Here is a 20,301-nt window from a genome sequence, read left to right as displayed (position 1 = left end):
GACTCAAAGTACCTTACCTGGGCTATTGTTCTGTAGAATATTCTTTGGCAAACATTGATTTAGATAATCACCCTCCTGACTGCCTGGCTGTGGACTAGATGATTTTTCCAAGTTTCTTTGAATAATGTGATCTAGGTAAACCTTCTCCAATCATAGGCCATGATCAGACCTTTGTTAGCCTTTTACCTATCACAGGTAGATGAAGTCACTTTATGTGATACAAAACTGTTTAGCTAGGTGAGAAAACTGTCATGAAATAGAGATACTGTTTAAGTTGGAGTCATGGGAGGTAGAAGGTATGACATTTTTGTGAATAATTAGCTGTGTTGTCTTAAGGAAGTTACATAAGTTATCTGAATCCTAGGATCCTGACATATAAAATGTGAATAATACTATCTCAAGAGTTGTGATGATTGAATTATGCTATGTATGACATACACATATATGTATGTGTGTCTATAAACTTTAATACTTTAGCTATAAGGAAACAAATTTTAGGTTTTCAAAAACGTTAAGGAAAAGGATGTGAAAATTTTATTTAGGCAGGTTTTACTGTAACAATGTTATTTTCTTATAAAATAACTTTATAAAAGAGTCCATCAAGATATTATATAGAAAATACACACGAAGGAAATATATGTACACTTCATAAAAATAGAATACATCCTGGCAATTGCTTCCAGAGTCTGTTACCACCATTTACAGTGTATTGACGTTTAATGTTTATGCTAATTTGAACATACAAGATTGTCAAGAAAAACAAAACTGTCCCACTGGTATTTAAAAAAAAATTGTTTCCAATTGACAGGAAAATTTAAAAAGTCTAGAACGTAAAAGTTAGGGAGATGGGACTTCCCTGGCAGTCCAGTGGTTAGGACTTCGCCTTCCAATGCAGAGGGTGTGGGTTCAATCCCTGGTCGGGGAGCTAAGATCCCACATGTCTCATGGCCAAAAACCAAGACATAAGACAGAAGCAGTATTGTAACAAATTCAATAAAGACTTAAAAAAAAGTTATGGCGCTAACTGAATGGAAGGCCATGTCAAAAATGTTAGAGCAAAGATCCATGCCATAAATAATCACTGAGGACAAAAATATTTTTTTCCTATTATCCTAAGTGGTTCAGCCGGTTCCACAAAGTCACTGAAAATAATCTCCTTATTTTGGATGTTCAATCAAGGTGAGCATCATTTGGTATCAAAACTTTCTAGAAGCTGTACTATATTTCTACCATGAGTGGTATTTCTTTCTTTCCTAAGTGAACATAAGTATGTAAGTCCTATTATAAAGTATTAATACATAAAAAAGCATCTTCATAAGTTACTCAGTAAGCTTTGATCAAAACACATAGCAACCAGTTTTATTATTCTAAAAATGGTTAAATGCTCAAATCCACTTGGCTTTTTTTTTTCTTTTTTTACAGAAAATTATCTTAGCTACTATGTTACTATAACACATCACTGATGGGTCCTGTTAGATGTTCAGAATAATCTTTGCGAAGTAACTGCTCCAGTGTAATAAATAAAATACTAAGGGACTTTTCTAGACCTTACCAAAAGATATGACCATGGTGGGATCATGAAAATACCTCAGCAGTACCAAGGAAGGCACACAAAAGATCACAGCACCATTTTCAAGTTGCCAAGATTGCAACTGTTCAGGAGACAGTAATCTGGAAGAGAACTTGATTCCCATGATATATGCAGTTTAATTATGTGGATTAGGCTTTGGAGAGCTGCTTAGTATGGATAGGCAGACACAGCTATATAAACTATGAATGTGGTCTGATAGTCAATGGTCCCGTTGGCACTGTAGGATAAGGCTTGAACCCTCATGCGGTAGGTCTCTGGTTCTCGTAGAGGTCGTGTTGTGTACACCACTCCTTTAAGGTTTTCATCCCTTAAGGCAAAAGGAACAGTCTGTTCCTCATCTATCATGAGGAAAGTTGTCCTGGGATGCATCACTCCATCCTGTGTGTACGCAACCAGCCGGATCAAATCCTGATTGGCGTCTATTCCAAATGGGAGGGAGACAAGTTTGTATTCCAAGGCATACGGGCTCAAGGCACATTCCAAATCATTGGGTGGACAGTTCTTGAGGCAGAACCTAAGGAAAACAAACACATGAAATGTATACAGTTATCTTGGCTTGGAAGTAGGAGAAAGCATGATGCAGGTGATTGTGATCCATGACAACTTTTGGGCATTAAAGGCAGGAGACAGTCTGACTGCAAAGCACTAAGGCTCACCCCATGTTCTGTGTCATTAATGGAAACCAGATGCCAGATGGTGATGAGAGTGTGCTGGTCTAGAGTCATATATCTCTCTCTCAGCTCTATTAAAATCAGAAGCTTTTGAACCATTGAAGAAAGTATGAGTACCACAAGATTGCCTTTAAAATGAAAAGTCAGTTTTGGAAAGAGAAGCATCTGCACATATATTGGAAACAAGGACTTCTTAAAGAGAGGAATGTAAATGATTTTAAAATTTTAACATCTACCCTAAGACTATTTGAAAGTGGAAACAGAATATACTGATATTTGGTTTACTTTTCTAAAAATAATAAAAGGTCAATTAGGACTCCTGAAAAAAAAACTTCCTTCTGTATTTGCCTTCCACATGATTTTAGATTAAAAATACTATATTTTCTTTTCCCAGGGCCCACAGTGGTTGTTTTTGAGTCATCATGACTTTTAAATTGTGTGTCAGAAATCACTGGTAATAAAGAGTAAAACTAAAAAAAAAAAAGTACAAAGGACCATGTTCTGAAGATAGGGATTCTTCAGTCATAGTATTTTTAAAAGTATCCTAAGTCTGCACTTTTAATTTTTTCCCTTTCCTTCCTATTACCCTCGGACAGATTACAAATAGGTTTTTGATGGATCCTGGCCAGTCCACACTTGACCATGTTACAGTAACATGGTAGTCACCGCTGAGAGGAAAACAAAGTGTGAGATCCAACCAGCATTTGGTTTCAGAACCACCTTATTAGTGGATCCTATTCATTATGGCTATTCTCTCATTTTCCAAGCACCCCACTAACTTGGTACCTAAACAGAATACAACATTTCTGTAAGGGGAGGGAGAAAATAGAAGAGTGGTTTATTCAGAACCCAGAAAGGACAGTGTTTCAGACAGCAGGATACGTAAGCAAGATGAGATGTGGATGCACAGACCACTGACTCATCTTTGCTCTCCTTCCCCGCTCTCATGGAGTCATGCTGACTCATCACCATAACAGCCATGATACTTCTTGGAGCGCTCTAACGGCTGAGAGCCCTGAAAACCCTGAGGCAACACCAACGGAAATGAGACAGTTTCAAAGAAAAGCAGGCTCTATCACCCTATAAAACACTTCCTGCTGAGGCAGAATTGTAGATGTTGCCTGGTGGATTACATGCTGCGGAGACTTGCTCCAAGAAACCCTGCAGCTCAAAGTGATGGTTTCAGCTGCAGTGGCTGCTGCAGAATGAGCTCATTTTTTGCCAGGTCACTGAAGAAGGAACACACCGTAACTCTCTATCCCCTGGGGGGGCTATTGACTTCCTGTGAGTGCAACATGCCTGCAGACAGGGGTTGTTGGTCAAGGAGAGAGAGGAAGGATTTTCAAAAGCATGTCTTGGAAGAGAAGGCAACACATACCCTGACACAGGATCCCGTTGGTAGTCGGGTGGACAGGGCGTCTGGATGCACTGGTAACTTCCTCTCATATTGAAGCACATGCGATTCGGCCCACAGTGCACATTCTGCTCCAGACACTCATCAACATCTACAAGAGCACAAGGAACATGCGCCATCAGCAACTCGGGTCAGAACACATCATCAGGGCAGGAACTGTGGATACTGGACTGGAACGTTGAGTGCTAGCTTTCTCCTCGCCATGAATGAACTTGGTAGCTGCACTTAAGCTTGCTCACCCACAAAGTGGGGATCCTGACTCCTGGTGTGCTATTTCCCAGACTGCTCTAATTTTTTTTTTTTTAACATCTTTATTGGAGTATAATTACTTTACAATGCTGTGTTAGTTTCTGCTTTACAACAAAATGAATCGGTTATATACATACATATGTTCCCATATTTCTTCCCTCTTGCGTCTCCCTCCCTAACCCACCCCTCCAGGCAGTCACAAAGCACCGAGCTGATCTCCCTGTGCTATGCGGCTGCTTCCTACTAGCTATCTACCTTACGTTTGGTAGTGTATATATGTGCATGCCTCTCTCTCGCTTTGTCACAGCTTACACTTCCTGCTCCCCATATCCTCAAGTCCATTCTCTAGTAGGTCTGTGTCTTTATTCCTGTTTTACCCCTAGGTTCTTCATGACATTTTTTTCCTTAAATTCCATATATATGTGTTAGCATACTCTATTTGGCTCTCTCTTTCTGACTTACTTCACTCTGTATGACAGACTCTGGGTCCATCCACCTCATTTACAAATAGCTCAATTTCGTTTCTTTTTATGGCTGAGTAATATTCCATTGTATATATGAGCCACATCTTCTTTATCCTTTCATCCGATGATGGACACTTAGGTTGTTTCCATCTCCGGGCTATTGTAAATAGAGCTGCAATGAACATTTTGGTACATGACTCTTTCTGAATTCTGGTTTCCTCAGGGTATATACCTAGTAGTGGGATTGCTGGGTCATATGGTAGTTCTATTTGTAGTTTTTTAAGGAACCTCCATAGTGTTATCCACAGTGGCTGTATCAATTCACATCCCCACCAGCAGGGCAAGAGGGTTCTCTTTTCTCCACACCCTCTCCAGCATTTATTGTTTCTAGATTTTTTGATGATGGCCATTCTGACTGGTGTGAGATGATATCTCATTGTAGTTTTGATTTGCATTTCTCTAATGATTAGTGATGTTGAGCATTATTTCATGTGTTTGTTGACAGTCTGTATATCTTCTTTGGAGAAATGTCTATTTAGGTCTTCTGCCCATTTTTGGATTGGGTTGTTTGTTTTTTTGTTTTTAAGCTGCATATAAATTTTGGAGAGTAATCCTGTCAGCTGCTTTACTGCAAATAATTTCTCCCATTCTGAGGGTTGTCTTTTGGTCTTGTTTATGGTTTCCTTTACTGTGCAAAAGCTTTGAAGTTTCATTAGGTCCCATTTGTTGATTTTTGTTTTTATTTCCATTTCTCTAGGAGGTGGGTCAAAAAGGATCTTGCTGTGATTTATGTCATAGAGTGTCCTGCCTATGTTTTCCTTTAAGAGTTTGATAGTTTCTGGCCTTACATTTAGGTCTTTAATCCATTTTGAGCTTATTTTTGTGTATGGTGTTAGGGAGTGATCTAATCTCATACTTTTACATGTACCGTCCAGTTTTCCCAGCACCACTTATTGAAGAGGCTGTCCTTTCTCCACTTACATTCCTGCCTCCTTTATCAAAGATAAGGTGACCATATGTGTGTGGGTTTATCTCTGGACTTTCTATCCTGTTCCATTGATCTATCTTTCTGTTTTTGTGCCAGTACCATACAGTCTTGATTACCGTAGCTTTGTAGTATAGTCTGAAGTCAGGGAGCCCGATTCCTCCAGCTCTGTTTTTCGTTCTCAGGATTGCTTTGGCTATTCGGGGTCTTTTGTGTTTCCATACAAATTGTGAAATTTTTCATTCTAGTTCTGTGAAAAATGGCAGTGGTAGTTTGATAGGGATTGCATTGAATCTGTAGATTGCTTTGAGTAGCAGAGTCATTTTCACAGTGTTGTTTCTTCCAATCCAAGAACATGGTATATCTCTCCATCTATTTGTATCATCTTTAATATCTTACATCAGTGTCTTATAATTTTCAGCATACAGGTCTTTTGTCTCCTTAGGTAGGTTTATTCCTAGATATCTTATTCTTTTTGTTGCAATGGTAAATCGGAGTGTTTTGATTTCACTTTCAGATTTTTCATCATTAGTGTATAGGAATGCCAGAGATTTCTGTGCATTAATTTTGTATCCTGCTACTTTACCAAATTCATTGATTAGCTCTAGTAGTTTTCTGGTAGCATCTTTAGGATTCTCTATGTATAGTATCATGTCATCTGCAAACAGTGACAGCTTTACTTCTTCTTTTCCGATTTGGATTCCTTTTATTTCCTTTTCTTCTCTGATTGCTGTGGCTAAAACTTCCAAAACTATGTTGAATAAGAGTGGTGAGAGTGGGCAACCTTGTCTTGTTCCTGACCTTAGTGGAAATGCTTTCAGTTTTTCGCCATTGAGGATGATGTTGGCTGTGGGCTTGTCATATACGGCCTTTATTATATTGAGGAAAGTTCCCTCTACACCTACTTTCTGCAGGGTTTTTATCATAAATGGGTGTTGAATTTTGTCAAAAGCTTTCTCTGCATCTATTGAGATGATCATATGGTTTTTCTCCTTCAATTTGTTAATATGGTTAATCACATTGATAGATTTGCGTATATTGAAGAATCCTTGCATTCCTGGAATAAACCCCACTTGATCATGGTGTATGATCCTTTTAATGTGCTGTTGGATTCTGTTTGCTAGTATTTTGTTGAGGATTTTTGCATCTATGTTCATCAGTGATATTGGCCTGTAGTTTTCTTTCTTTGTGACATCCTTGTCTGGTTTTGGTATCAAGGTGATGGTGGCCTCGTAGAATGAGTTTGGGAGTGTTCCTCCCTCTGCTATATTTTGGAAGAGTTTGAGAAGGATAGGTGTTAGCTCTTCTCTAAATGTTTGATAGAATTCGCCTGTGAAGCCATCTGGTCCTGGGCTTTTGTTTGTTGGAAGATTTTTAATCACAGTTTCAATTTCAGTGCTTGTGATTGGTCTGTTCATATTTTCTATTTCTTCCTGATTCAGTCTTGGCAGTTTGTGCATTTCTAAGAATTTGTCCATTTCTTCCAGGTTGTCCATTTTATTGGCATAGAGTTGCTTGTAGTAATCCCTCATGATTTTTTGTATTTCTGCAGTGTCAGTTGTTACTTTTCATTTCTAATTCTATTGATTTGAGTGTTTCCCTTTTTTTCTTGATGAGTCTGGCTAATGGTTTATAAATTTTGTTATCTTCTCAATGAACAAGGTTTTAGTTTTATTGATCTTTGCTAGCGTTTCCTTCATTTCTTTTTCATTTATTTCTTTTCTGATCTTTATGATTTCTTTCCTTCTGCTACCTTTGGGGTTTTTTTGTTCTTCTTTCTCTAGTTGCTTTAGGTACAAGGTTAGGTTGTTTGAGATGTTTCCCATTTCTTAAGGTAGGATTGTATTTGTATAAACTTCCGTCTTAGAACTGCTTTTGCTGCATCCCATAGGTTTTGGGTGGTCATGTCTCCATTGTCATTTGTTTCTAGGTATTTTTTGATTTCCTCTTTGATTTCTTCAGTGATCACTTCGTTATTAAGTAGTGTATTGTTTAGCCTCCATGTGTTTGTATTTTTTACAGATCTTTTCCTGTAATTGTTATCTAGTCTCATAGCATTGTGGTTGGAAAAGATACTTGATATAATTTCAATTTTCTTAAATTTACCAAGGCTTGATTTGTGACCGAAGATATGATCTATACTGGAGAATGTTCCATGAGTGCTTGAGAAAAATGTGTATTCTGTTGTTTTTGGATGGAATGTCCTATAAATATCAATTAAGTCCATCTTGTTTAATGTATCATTTAAAGTTTGTGCTTCCTTATTTATTTTCATTTTGGATGATCTGTCCATTGGTGAAAGTGGGGTGTTAAAGTCCCCTACTATGAATGTGTTACTGTCAATTTCCCCTTTTATGGCTGTTAGTATTTGCCTTATGTATTGAGGTGCTCCTATGTTGGGTACATAAATATTTACAATTGTTATATCTTCTTGGATTGATCCCTTGATCATTATGTAGTGTCCTTCTTTGTCTCTTCTAATAGTCTTTATTTTAAAGTCTATTTTGTCTGATATGAGAATTGCTACTCCAGCTTTCTTTTGGTTTCCATTTGCATGAAATATCTTTTTCCATTCCCTTACTTTCAGTCTGTATGTGTCTCTAGGTCTGAAGTGGGTCTCTTGTAGACAGAACAATATGGAACGCTTCATGAATTTGCGTGTCATCTTTGCACAGGGGCCATGCTAATCTTCTCTGTATCATTCCAATTTTAGTATATGTGCTGCTGAAGAGAGCACTCTAAGTTTTTTTAAACATATGTGAAAAGACATTGAAAAATAAGAGCTATAAAAGTAGAAGGGAAGCTACTAAGAAACCTCTTCTTTATATTTAGAAACAGATTGCATTTGAGTTTTGTAAAGCCAATAATACTTTAAGTTCACTAAAAACAAGCTAAAAATTTAAAGGGCACTTGTGAACCTTTCTGTAAAGTGAAGAATCTCTTTAAAACATGAGTGATCGGGCTTCCCTGGTGGCGCAGTGGTTGAGAGTCCGCCTGCCGATGCAGGGGACGCGGGTTCGTGTCCCAGTCCGGGAGGATCCCACATGCTGCAGAGTGGCTGGGCCTGTGAGCCATGGCCGCTGGGCCTGCGTGTCTGGAGCCTGTGCTGCGCAACGGGAGAGGCCACAACAGTGAGAGGCCCCCGTACCGCAAGAAGAAAACAAAACAAAACAAAACATGAGTGATCCTTGATCCTTCCCCAGTATTTTCTTTTGTAAGTTCAAATTGTTGAGTGGGAAGCAGGGTTATAAAGTTATAAAGAAGTTATAAATTTAGGGGAGACTGTACAGGTCATTCACATCTTGTGGAGAGAGATGGAATAAAGAAGAAAAAAAAACAGGATCAAGAACTATAATCCAAGTTTGATCAAATCTGAACTGTGTAGGAGCCAGCCTCAGTTGTTTCAGGTGGTATGCTCTCCCTAAAGTATCTCTCCCTAGGATATTGGGGGGACATGCAAATGAAATGCTCTTTATTTTGTTTTCTATGCAAAGTTGTTAAATAAAAACACTCTTAAATCACCAAAATTAAGAAGCATTCAAGATGAAGCTAAGAGCAACTTATTTTTGAGCTTTCTGAAAATGAGTGTTTTTAAGCCATGATTCTTAACTTGAGGTCCATATTTGAACATCAGGAGATCTTTGAATGAAAATGTTTCTGTGTATGAGTGTGTAGGTACACATGCATGAGTAAGCAAGAGAGATAAAACAAGGCTGAGATTGGACCCTCCTTCCAGAAAATTTATCAGTCATAGAGTTCAACACAATTTAAAGGATTAAGACCCCAAAGTTAAGAATCGTATTTTAGAGCAATAGTTTCAAACCGTGCTATCTGTATTCCCCTGGTAGTGTATGAAAATTCCCAGCAGTATGAGAGCAGGCAAATATTTTGGGAATCAGTTTCCATTCAGATTAAAAAAAATTTTTTTTAGTAAAGTACAGTTGATTTACAATGTTGTATTAGTTTCAGATGAACAGCAAAGTGATTCGGTTATACATACATATATATGTATATATATTCTTTTTCAGATTCTTCTCCCTTATAGGTTATTACAAAATATTGAGTATAATTCCCTGTGCTGTACAGTAGTTCCTTGTTGGTTATCTATTTTATATATAGTAGTGTGTATATGTTAATCCCAAACTCCTAATTTAGCCCTCCCCCCTTTTCCCCTTTGGTAACCATAAGTTTGTTTTCTATGTCTATTAGTCTATTTCTGTTTTGTATAGAAGTTCAATTTTATTTTTAGGTTCCACATGTAAATGATATCATATGATATTTGTCATTCTCTGACTTCATTTAGTATGAAAATCTCTAGGTCCATCTATGTTGCTGCGAATGGTATCAGTTCATTCTTTTTATGGCTGACGTTCCATTGTATATATATACCACATTGTCCTTATCCATTCCTCTGTCGATGGACATTTAGATTGCTTCCATGTCTTGGCTATTGTAAATAGTGCTGCAATGAACATTGGGGTGCATGTATATTTTCGAATTATGGTTTCCTCTGGATATATGCCCAGGAGTAAAGTAGCAGGATCATATGGTGGCTCTACTTTTAGCTTCTTAAGTTACCTCTGTGCTGTTCTCCATAGTGGCTGTATCAATTTACATTCCAACCAACAGTGTAGAAGGGTGCTGTTTAATCCACACCCTCTCCAGCATTTATTATTTTGAGACTTTTTGATGAGATCCATTCTGATCAGTGTGAGATGATACCTCATTGTAGTTTTTGGTTTTTTTTTTTTGAATTTTTTTTTAACATCTTTATTGGGGTATAATTGCTTTACAATGGTGTGTTAGTTTCTGCTTTATAACAGAGTGAATCAGTTATACATATACATATGTTCCCATATCTCTTCCCTCTTTGTCTCCCTCCCTCCCACCCTCCCTATTCCACCCCTCCAGACAGCCACAAAGAGCCGAGCCGGTTTCCCTGTGCCATGCGGCTGCTTCCCACTGGCTATCTACCTTACGTTTGTTAGTATATATATGTCCGTGTCTCTCTCTCGCCCTATCACACCTCACCCTTCCCCCTCCCCATATCCTCAAGTCTGTTCTCCAGTAGGTCTGTGTCTTTATTCCTGTTTTACCCCTAGGTTCTTCATAACATTTTTTTCCCCTTAAATTCCATATATATGTGTTAGCATACGGTATTTGTCCTTCTCTTTCTGACTTACTTCACTCTGTATGACAGACTGTAGATCTATCCAGCTCATTACAAATAGCTCAGTTTCGTTTCTTTTTATGGCTGAGTAATATTCCATTGTATATATGTGCCACATCTTCTTTATCCTTTCATCCGATGATGGGCACTTAGGTTGTTTCCATCTCCGGGCTATTGTAAATAGAGCTGCAATGAACATTTTGGTACATGACTCTTTCTGAATTCTGGTTTCCTCAGGGTATATACCTAGTAGTGGGATTGCTGGGTCATATGGTAGTTCTATTTGTAGTTTTTTAAGGAACCTCCATAGTGTTATCCACAGTGGCTGTATCAATTCACATCCCCACCAGCAGGGCAAAAGGGTTCTCTTTTCTCCACACCCTCTCCAGCATTTATTGTTTCTAGATTTTTTGATGATGGCCATTCTGACTGGTGTGAGATGATATCTCATTGTAGTTTTGATTTGCATTTCTCTAATGATTAATGATGTTGAGCATTCTTTCATGTGTTTGTTGGCAGTCTGTATATCTTCTTTGGAGGAATGTCTATTTAGGTCTTCTGCCCATTTTTGGATTGGGTTGGTTATTTTTTTGTTATTGAGCTGCATGAGCTGCCTGTAAATTTTAGAGATTAATCCTTTGTCAGCTGATTAATTTGCAAATATTTTCTCCCATTCTGAGGGGTGTCTTTTGGTCTTGTTTATGGTTTCCTTTGCTGTGCAAAAGCTATGAAGTTTCATTAGGTCCCATTTAATCTGGAAGAAATGGACAAATTCTCATTGTAGTTTTGATTTGCATTTCTCTAATCATTAGGCATGAGCATCTTTTCATGTGCCTTTTGGCCATCTGTATGTCTTCTTTGGAAAAGTGTTTATTTAGAGCTTCTGCCCATTTATTGATTGGGTTGTTTTTTTTGGTCATGAGCTGTATGAGCTGCTTGTATGTTTTGGAGATTAATCCCTGTCAGTAGCAGTGTTCACATATATTTTCTCCCATTTCGTAGGTTGTCTTTTCATTTTGTTTATGGTTTCCTTTGCTCTGCAAAAGCTTTTAAGTTTAATGAGGTCCCATTTGTTCCTACTTTGTTTATTTTATTTTATGTTTATTTCCATTACTCAGGAGACAGGTTCAAAAATATTGCTATGATGTATGTCAAAGAGTATCCTGCCTATGTTTTCCTTTAGGAGTTTAATAGTATCTGGCTTTACATTTAGGTCTTTAACCCATTCTGAGTTTATTTTTGCATGGTGTTAGATAATGTTCTAATTTCATTCTCTTACATGTAGCTGTCCTTTCCCAGCATCACTTATTGAACAGGCTGTCTTTTCTCTATTGTATAGTCTTGCCTCCTTTGTTGTAGATTACCATAGGTGTGTGGGTTTATTTCCTGGCTTTCTATCCTGTTCCATTGATCTATGTTTGTTCTTGTGCCAGTACCATACTGTTTTGATTACTGTAGCTTCGTAGTATAGTTTGAAGTAGGAGAGTCTGATTCCTCTAGCTGTTTTTCTGTCTCAAGATTGCTTTGGCTCTTTGGGGTCTTTTGTGTCTCCATACAAATTTTAGAATTATTTGTTCTGGTTCTGTGAAAAATGCCATTGGTAGTTTGATAGGGACTGCATTAAATCTGCAGTTTGCCTCGGGTAGTATAGTCATGTTGACAGTATTGATTGTTCCAAATCCAAGAACATGGTATATCTTTCCATCTGTTTGTTATCTTTGATTTCTTTCATCAGCATCTTAAAATTTTCAGAGTATAGGTCTTTTGTCTCCTTAGGTAAGTTTTTTTTTCCCCCCCTTAGGTAGGTTTATTCCTAGGTATTTTATTCTTTTTGATGCAATGGTAAATGGGATTGTTTCCTTAATTTCTCTTTCTGATCTTTCATTGTTAGTGTATAGAAATGCAAAAGATTTCAGTGTATTAATTTTGTATCCTGCAACTTTACTGAATTTATTAAGGTCTAGTAGTTTTTTCATTGCATCTTTAGGATTTTCTATGTATAGTATCATGTCATCTGCAAATAGTGACAGTTTTACTTCTTCTTTGCCAATCTGGCTTCCTTTTGTTTCTTTTTCTTCTCTGAATGCCATGGCTAGGACTTCCAAAATAATGTTGAATAAAAGTGGAGTGTGGATATCCTTGTCTTGTTCCTGATCTTAGAGGAAATGCTTTCAACTTTTTGCCATTGAATATAATTTTAGCTGTGGGTTTGTCATATATGGCCTTTATGATGTTGAGGTAGGTTCCCTCTATGCCCACTGTCTGGAGAGGTTTTTTTTTTTTTATCATAAATAGATGTTGAATTTTATCAAAAGCATTTTCTGCATCTATTGAGATGATCATATGGTTTTTATTCTTCAACTTGTTACTGTGGTATATCACACTGATTGATTTGTGGTTATTGAAAAATCCTTGCATCCCTGGGGTAAATCCCAGTTGATCATGGTGTATGATACTTTTAATGTATTGTTGGATTTAGTTTGCTAGTATTTTGAGGAGTTTTGCACCTATGTTAATCAGTGATATTGGCCTGTGTTTTTTCTTTTTTTGTGGTATCTTTGCCTGGTTTTGGTATCAGAGTGATGGTGGCCTCATTGAATGAGTTTGGAAGTGTTCCTTCCTCTGCAAGTTTTTGGAACAGCTTCAGAAGGATAGGTGCTAACTCTTTTCTAAATGTTTCATAGAACTTGCCTGTGAAGCCATCTGGTCCTGGACTTTTGTTTGTTTGAAATATTTTAATCAGTTTCAATTTCAGTACTTGTGATTATTCTGTTCATATTTCCTATTTCTTCCTGATTCAGTCTTGGGAGATTGTACCTTCCTAAGAATCTGTCCATTTTTTTCTAGGCTGTCCATGTTATTGGCATATAGTTGCTTTTAGTATGGTCCTTTGTATTTCTGTAGTTTCAGTTGTAACACCTCCTTGTTCGTTTCTGATTTTATTGATTTGGGCCCTCTCACTTTTTTTCTTGACAAGTCTGAAGGTTTATCAATTTTGTTTATCTTTTCAAAGAACCGGCTTTTATTTTTTATTTTTACTTTAATACTTTGACTTATTTTTATTTTATTTAAAAAAATTTTATTGGAGTATAATTGATTTACAATGTTATGTTAGTTTCAGATGTATAGCACAGTAATTCATTTATACATATACATAGGTTCATTCTTTTTTAAAGAACCAGATTTTAGTTTTACTGATATTTTCTACTGTTTTCTTCATCTCTTTCATTTATTTCTACTCTGATCTTTATGATTTCTTTACTTCTACTAACTTTGGGTTTTGTTTATTTTTCTTTCTGTAATTGCTTTATGTGTAAGGTTAGGTTGTTTGAGACTTTTCTTATTTCCTGAGGTAAGCTTGTACAGCTATAAACTTCTCTCTTAGAACTGCTTTTTCTGTGTCCCATAGGATTTGGATTGTCATGTTTTTGTTTTCATTTGTCTCTAGGTATTTTTTGATTTCTTCTGCTTTCTTCAGTGATCCATTTGTTTAGTAGCATACTGTTTAGCCTCCATGTGTTTGTGTTTTTTGCAGTTTTTTTCTTGTAGTTGATTCCTAATCTCATAGCATTGTGGTCAGAAAAGATGCTTGATTATGATTTCAACTTTCTTAAATTTACTGAAGCTTGCTTTGTGGCTCAGAATGTGATCAGTCCTGGAGTATGTTCCATTTGAACTTGAATGTGTATTCTGCTGCTTTGGATGGAATGCTCTATAAACATCAATTAAGTCCATCTGGTCTAATGTGTCACTTAAGCGCTGTGTTTCCTTACTGATTTTCTGTCTGGATGATCTGTCCATTGATATAAATGGGGTGTTAAAGTCCCCCGCTATTACTATGCTACTGTCAATTTCTCCTTTTATGTCCGTTAATAATTGCCTCACATATTATGGTGCTCCTATGTTGGGTGCATATACTGGGTTGGCCAATAAGTTCGTTCGGGTTTTTCTGTAACATCTTAAGGAAAAACCTGAAAGAACTTTTGGCCAACCCAATATAGTTAAAATTGTTATCTCTTCTTCTTAGATTGAACCCTTGATCATTATGTGGTGTTCTTTGTCTCTTGTAGCAGTCTTTATTTTAAAGTCTCTTTTGTCTGTTATGAGTATTGCTACTGCAGCTTTCTTTTGATTTCCATTTGCATGGAATACCTTTTTCTATTCCCTCACTTTCAGTCTGTATGTGTCCCTATATTTGAAGTGGTCTCTTGTAGACTCTATATATACCAGTCTTGTTTTTCTGTCAATTCATCCGTTTGTAAACATGTCTTTTGGTTAGAGCATTTAATCCATTTACATTTAAGGTAATTATTTATATGTATGTTCTTACTGCCATTTTGTTAATTCTTTTGGATTTGTTTTTGTAGGTGTTTTATCTTCCCTTCCTCTTTTGTTCTCTTGTGATTTGATGACTATCTTTAGAATTGTGTTTGGATTCCACTTTTTTTTGTTTGTGTGTATATCTATTATAGATTTTTGGTTTGCATTTGCCATTAGGTTTTCATATAGCTGTCTATATATATATACACACGATTGTTTTAAGTTGCTGATCTCTTAATTTCAAGTGCACTTCAAGTATCCTGCGTTTTTACTGTCTTCTCACGATTACTGGGTTAGATATCATATTTGAATATGGATGATTTCCTACCTTTACTGTAGGTTTACCTTTACCAGTGAGCTTTTCCATTTTGTAATCTTCTTGTTTCTAGTTGTGGCCTTTTCTTTTCCACCTAGAGACATCCCCTAAGCATTTGTTGTAAAGCTGGTTTGGTGGTACTGAATTCTTTTGGCTTTTGCTTGTCTGTAAAGCTTTTGATTTCTCCATCAAAATCTGAATGAGCCTTTCTGGGTAGAGAATCCTAGGTTGTGGGTTTTTCCCTTTCATCACCTTATTTATATTGTACCACTCTCTTCTGGCCAGATTTTCTGCTGAAAAATCAGCCGATAACATACAAGGGAAGCCCCATGAGGTTATTTGTTGCTTTTCCCTTGTTGCTTTTAATATTTTCTCTTTGTCAGTTTGATTACTATGTGCCTTGGCATGTTCCTCCTTTGGTTGATCCTATATGGTACTCTCTCCACTTCCTGGACATCGGTTACTGTTTCCTTTCCCAAGTTAGGGAATTTTTGGCTATTATCTCTTTATATCTCCTCAGGCCCTTTCCCCCCTCTCCTCCTTCTGGGACCTCTACAATGTGAATGTTGGTACGTTTGATGTTGTCCCAGAGGTCTCTTAAACTATCCTCATTTCTTTTCATTTTTTTCTTTATTCTGTTATGTGGCAGTGATTTCTACCACTCTGTCTTCCAGCTCACTTATCCATTCTCTGCCTCACTTATTCTGCTACCGATTCCTTCTAGTGTGTTTTGCACTTCAGTTATTGTATTCAACTCTGGTTGTTCTTTATGTTTTCTAACTCTTAGTTAAAAACTTCTTGTAACTTCTTGCTCTGTGCATCCATTGTTTTCCTGAGTTCTTGGATCATCTTTATGATCATTACTCTGAACTCCTTCTCAGGTACATTGTCTATCTCCATGTCACTTAGTTGTTCTTCTGGGGTTTTATCTTGTTCCTTGGTCTGGAACATACTCCTCTCTCCCTCATTTTGTCTAGATTTCTATTTGTATTTTTAGGTATGTGGAAGGTTAGTTATGTTTCTTGACCTTGGAGAAGTGGCTCCCTGTAGGGGATGCCCTATGTGTCCCAGAAGTACACTCCCTTCTTGTCACCAAGGGCCAGGGACCAGCTAGTCCTGGGGTAGGTTCTTATCTGTGTCTGTGGACTCAGTTCTGCAGGCTTCCAGACTGTAGTTTTCTTGCTTCTGGTGGGTGAGGCTGGGTCTTGACCCTCTGGTGGGTAGGGCCATGTCAAAGGGCATGTCTAGAGGTGGCTGTGGGCTCAGGAAGTCCTTATGCAGCCTGTCTGCTGATGTGCGGGGCTCTGTTCCTGCCCTGTTGCTTGTTTGGCCTGAGGTGGCCAGCATTGGGGCCTACAGGCTGTTGGGTGGGGCCAGATCATGGTACCAAGATGGCAGCCTCTAGGGGAGCTCATGCTAATAAATAATCCCCCATACCTCTGCCACTGGTGTCCTTGTCCCCACAGTGAGCCAAAGCTGCCCCCCACCTCCTCAGGAAATCCTCCAGGACCAGCAGGTAGGTCTGGCCCAGGCTCCTAATGAAGTCACTGCTTTTGCCCTGGGTCATGGTGTACACAAGACCTTGTATGCACCCTCCAAGAGTGGGTCTCTGTTTCCCCTACTCCTGTGGAGCTCCTGGACTCAAGCCCTGCTGGCCTTCAACATCAAGTGCTCTAGGGGCTCCTTCTCCCAATGCCAGACCCCCAGGCTGGGAGCCTGACATGGGGTTCAGAACTCACTCCTGTGGGAGAACTTCTGTGATATAACTGTTCTCCAGTTTGTGGGTTGCCCACCTGGGGGTCATGGGGTTTGACTATATTGCGAGTGAGCCCCTTGTACCGTCTCGTTGGGTTTCGTCTTCTTTTATTTTTTTTAACATCTTTATTGGAGTATAATTGCTTTACAATGGTGTGTTAGTTTCTGCTTTATAACAAAGTGAATCAGTTATACATATACACATGTTCCCATTTCTCTTCCCTCCTGTGTCTCCCTCCCTCCTACCCTCCCTATCCCACCCCTCTAGGCAGTCACAAACCACCTAACTGATCTCCCTGTGCTACGTGGCTGCTTCCTACTAGCTATCCACTTTACGCTTGGTAGTGTATATATGTCCATGCCTCTCTCTCACCTCGTCACAACCTCCCCCTCCCCCTCCCCATATCCTCAAATCCATGCTCTAGTAGGTCTGTGTCTTTATTCCCGTCTTACCCCTAGGTTCTTCATGATCTTTTTTTTCCTCTTAGATTCCATATATATGTGTTAGCATACGGTATTCGTTTTTCTCTTTCTGACTTACTTCACTCTGTATGACAGACTCTAGGTCCATCCACCTCACCACAAATAACTCAGTTTTGTTTCTTTTTATGCCTGAGTAATATTCCGTTGTATATATGTGCCACATCTTCTTTATCCATTCATCTGTTGATGGACACTTAGGTTGCTTCCATGTCCTGGCTATTGTAAATAGAGCTGCATTGAACATTTTGGTACATGACTCTTTTTGAATTATGGTTTTCTCAGGGTATATGCCCAGTAGTGGGATTGCTGGGTCGTATGATAGTTCTGTTTGTAATGTCTTTGGATGTAGACTATCTTTTTTGGTAGGTTCCAGTCTTTTTTTAAATCAGTGGTTGTTGAGCAGTTAGTTGTGATTTTGTTGTGCTTTTGAGAGGATGTGAGCTCAAGATCCATCTACTCCACCATCTTGTCCAGAAATGCCATTTGCATTTCTGTGTCAAAAATGATTATTTTTAGATTTGGTTCCAAATATATTCCATTTCTTAAGGAAATAACATACAGTGTAATTAGTTTCTTTAAACTTAACAATAGTCTGTACAAAGTCAAAAGATATTAAGCTAGAATGATATGGAGTAAATCACTTACTTGACTTTTTAGTTACTTAGATGTGCTGATAATGACATAATGTGCTTTCTATTACTCATTTTATATTAGGACTAGTTTTCTTCCAGGAATGGAACAGAGTGAAACATGTTTTATTTCAGTTAAATCTTGCCTTTTGTCTCTGTAAACCAATTTCTAATTATGATTTTATCTGCCAGCAGTGCTCCATCTCCTTGACAAAATGAGAATGTCTCAGAATGAAGTGAAAAGCCCTTTAGGAAAATGTGAAAGAAATTCAATTAATCTTATCTTCTTTTCTCTTCATAAAAAAAATTCCCTGCTCATCCATACTCCAAATTTCATTTTAGCTTCAATTTTTAGAGTGAACTCATGCAGAAACATGGAGGCCAGTGGGCTGCTAGGGTCCATGAAAATGGTGATTGGAGGCCAGAATCTGGACACACGTCCAGGCATAATAAGAACAGCTACCTTATCACAGATTTTCACTGGCTGCAAATAAATCTGTCAGAGATAGGAGAATCTAATATACAAAGTGTTTGTCTCTAGCTCCATAATAATGTACACTTCCTATAGAAGAGCTTTCATAGAGTATTTGAGCTTTGGGGAAGGCAGCCCTCCTTTGTCTTCTGTCTACTGCTATCTCCTCAGGAGTAAGTATCCTGTAGGCATTCACTCTAGTCACTCTGTTCATTCACTTTACTCATTGGTCTTAAAAAAAGAAGCTAGAAAAGATGATCAGACTGTCTTCTGTTAACTGACAGTGTGGTGATGTTTTATTTTTATAAAATATTATTAGAAAATTATTATGATAAAAATTAAAGTATAGGGATTTCATAACATAAATATTATTGCTACAAGAAAAGAATACCAAGATGAGCTGAAAAACTTTCACAATAATAGCTTTAGAACATATGAATGCATTTAACCAAGTGCTCTGGATACATTAAAAAAGTAATTTAGGATAAGCATACTTGAAACATTTGTCTTATAGAGGGTGTAGAGTAATTCAGATTCTTGACAAACATTATGAATTGCTTCTTAAAAACTTGGATAGATTAGAACACTCATTTCAAATGCAATGCCAACATGTAGTGTTCTTACAGTTTTAGAATTAGATTAATGGTGCTTAAAATTAGCATACGGAGTTTTTAGTTTCTCCTCTCTGCTTCTGGGGCAAATTATAATTGGTCATCTTTTTTGTTTTTCATTTTTTAGTCTGGTGACTTCCACTTTAGACTAGTCTTTGTCCTCATTCAATGTCAAATTCACTTTAATATCCCTTTTATTACTGACGTTTCTATCACTAATGTATAAAGATTCAAAAATTTATCTGTGAAGGAAAAGTAGCATTTTGTTCCTCATAAATGCCTCAAACACTTTCTAAAGCTATAAAGACTCCAAGTTATTCTTTAGAGTAAAGACGTCTTTAAAGGTCATAATCGTTGTCTCTCATGTCTTTTCTTAGACAACTTTTTAAAAAATTAATTAATTATTGGCTGCATTGGGTCTTCATTGCTGCACGCGGGCTTTCTCTAGTTGCGGCGAGTGGGGGCTACTCTTCATTGTGGTGCACGGGCTTCTCATTGCAGCGGCTTCTCTTGTCACAGAGCACGGGCTCTAGGTGTGCGGACTTCAGTAGGTGTGGCACATGGGCTCAGCAGCTGTGGCTCTCGGGCTCTAGAGCGCAGGCTCAGTAGTTGTGGCACACGGGCTTAGTTGCTCCACAGCATGTGGGATCCTCCTGGACCAGGGATCGAACCCATATCCCCTGCATTGGGAGGCGGATTCTTAACCACTGTGCCACCAGGGAAGTCGCTCATGTCTTTTTTTAAAACCACAAAAATATATAACTCATTTAAATTGCAAACATTTTAAATGACACCTGTTTCTGATTTGTGCACATTATTTTCCACTCTCTGGAGTACAAGTGAAAGCTGAAAAATGTTTTGAACTGAAGGAGTGACAAGGGCAATTAAAAAAACCAAACGGGAATAATTTACAGAAGAAAAAATCCTCTAATGAGAATATGACATAATATAACCCTTAAAAATCTGGCTAACGGGGCTTCCCTGGTGGTGCAGTGGTTAGGAATCCACCTGCCAATGCAGGGGACATGGGTTCGAGCCCCAGTCCGGGAAGATCCCACATGCCGCGGAGCAAATAAGCCCGTGTGCCACAACTAAGCCCGTGTGCCACAACTACTGAGCCCGCAACTAGAGAAAGCCCGCGCGTGGCAACGAAGACCCAATGCAGCCAAAA

At 38.0% G+C, this 20,301-nt stretch overlaps 1 protein-coding gene across 1 annotated transcript in view; it reads right to left on the bottom strand.

Moving 5' to 3' along the window:
* Positions 1 to 1,259: 1,259 nt before the first annotated feature.
* The window catches only part of HMCN1 (hemicentin 1), a 543,624-nt gene continuing 524,582 nt past the window's right edge, over positions 1,260 to 20,301 (bottom strand). The window contains 2 exon segments of the mRNA XM_007451144.1: positions 1,260 to 2,105; positions 3,641 to 3,767. Coding sequence (XP_007451206.1) covers positions 1,739 to 2,105; positions 3,641 to 3,767 — 494 coding nt within the window. The 3' untranslated portion in view covers positions 1,260 to 1,738.

This window comes from Lipotes vexillifer, unplaced genomic scaffold (genome assembly GCF_000442215.2).
Source record: "Lipotes vexillifer unplaced genomic scaffold, Lipotes_vexillifer_v1.1 scaffold343, whole genome shotgun sequence".
NCBI classification, from domain to species: Eukaryota; Metazoa; Chordata; class Mammalia; order Artiodactyla; family Lipotidae; genus Lipotes; species Lipotes vexillifer.
This window is presented reverse-complemented; position numbering and strand designations above follow the sequence as displayed.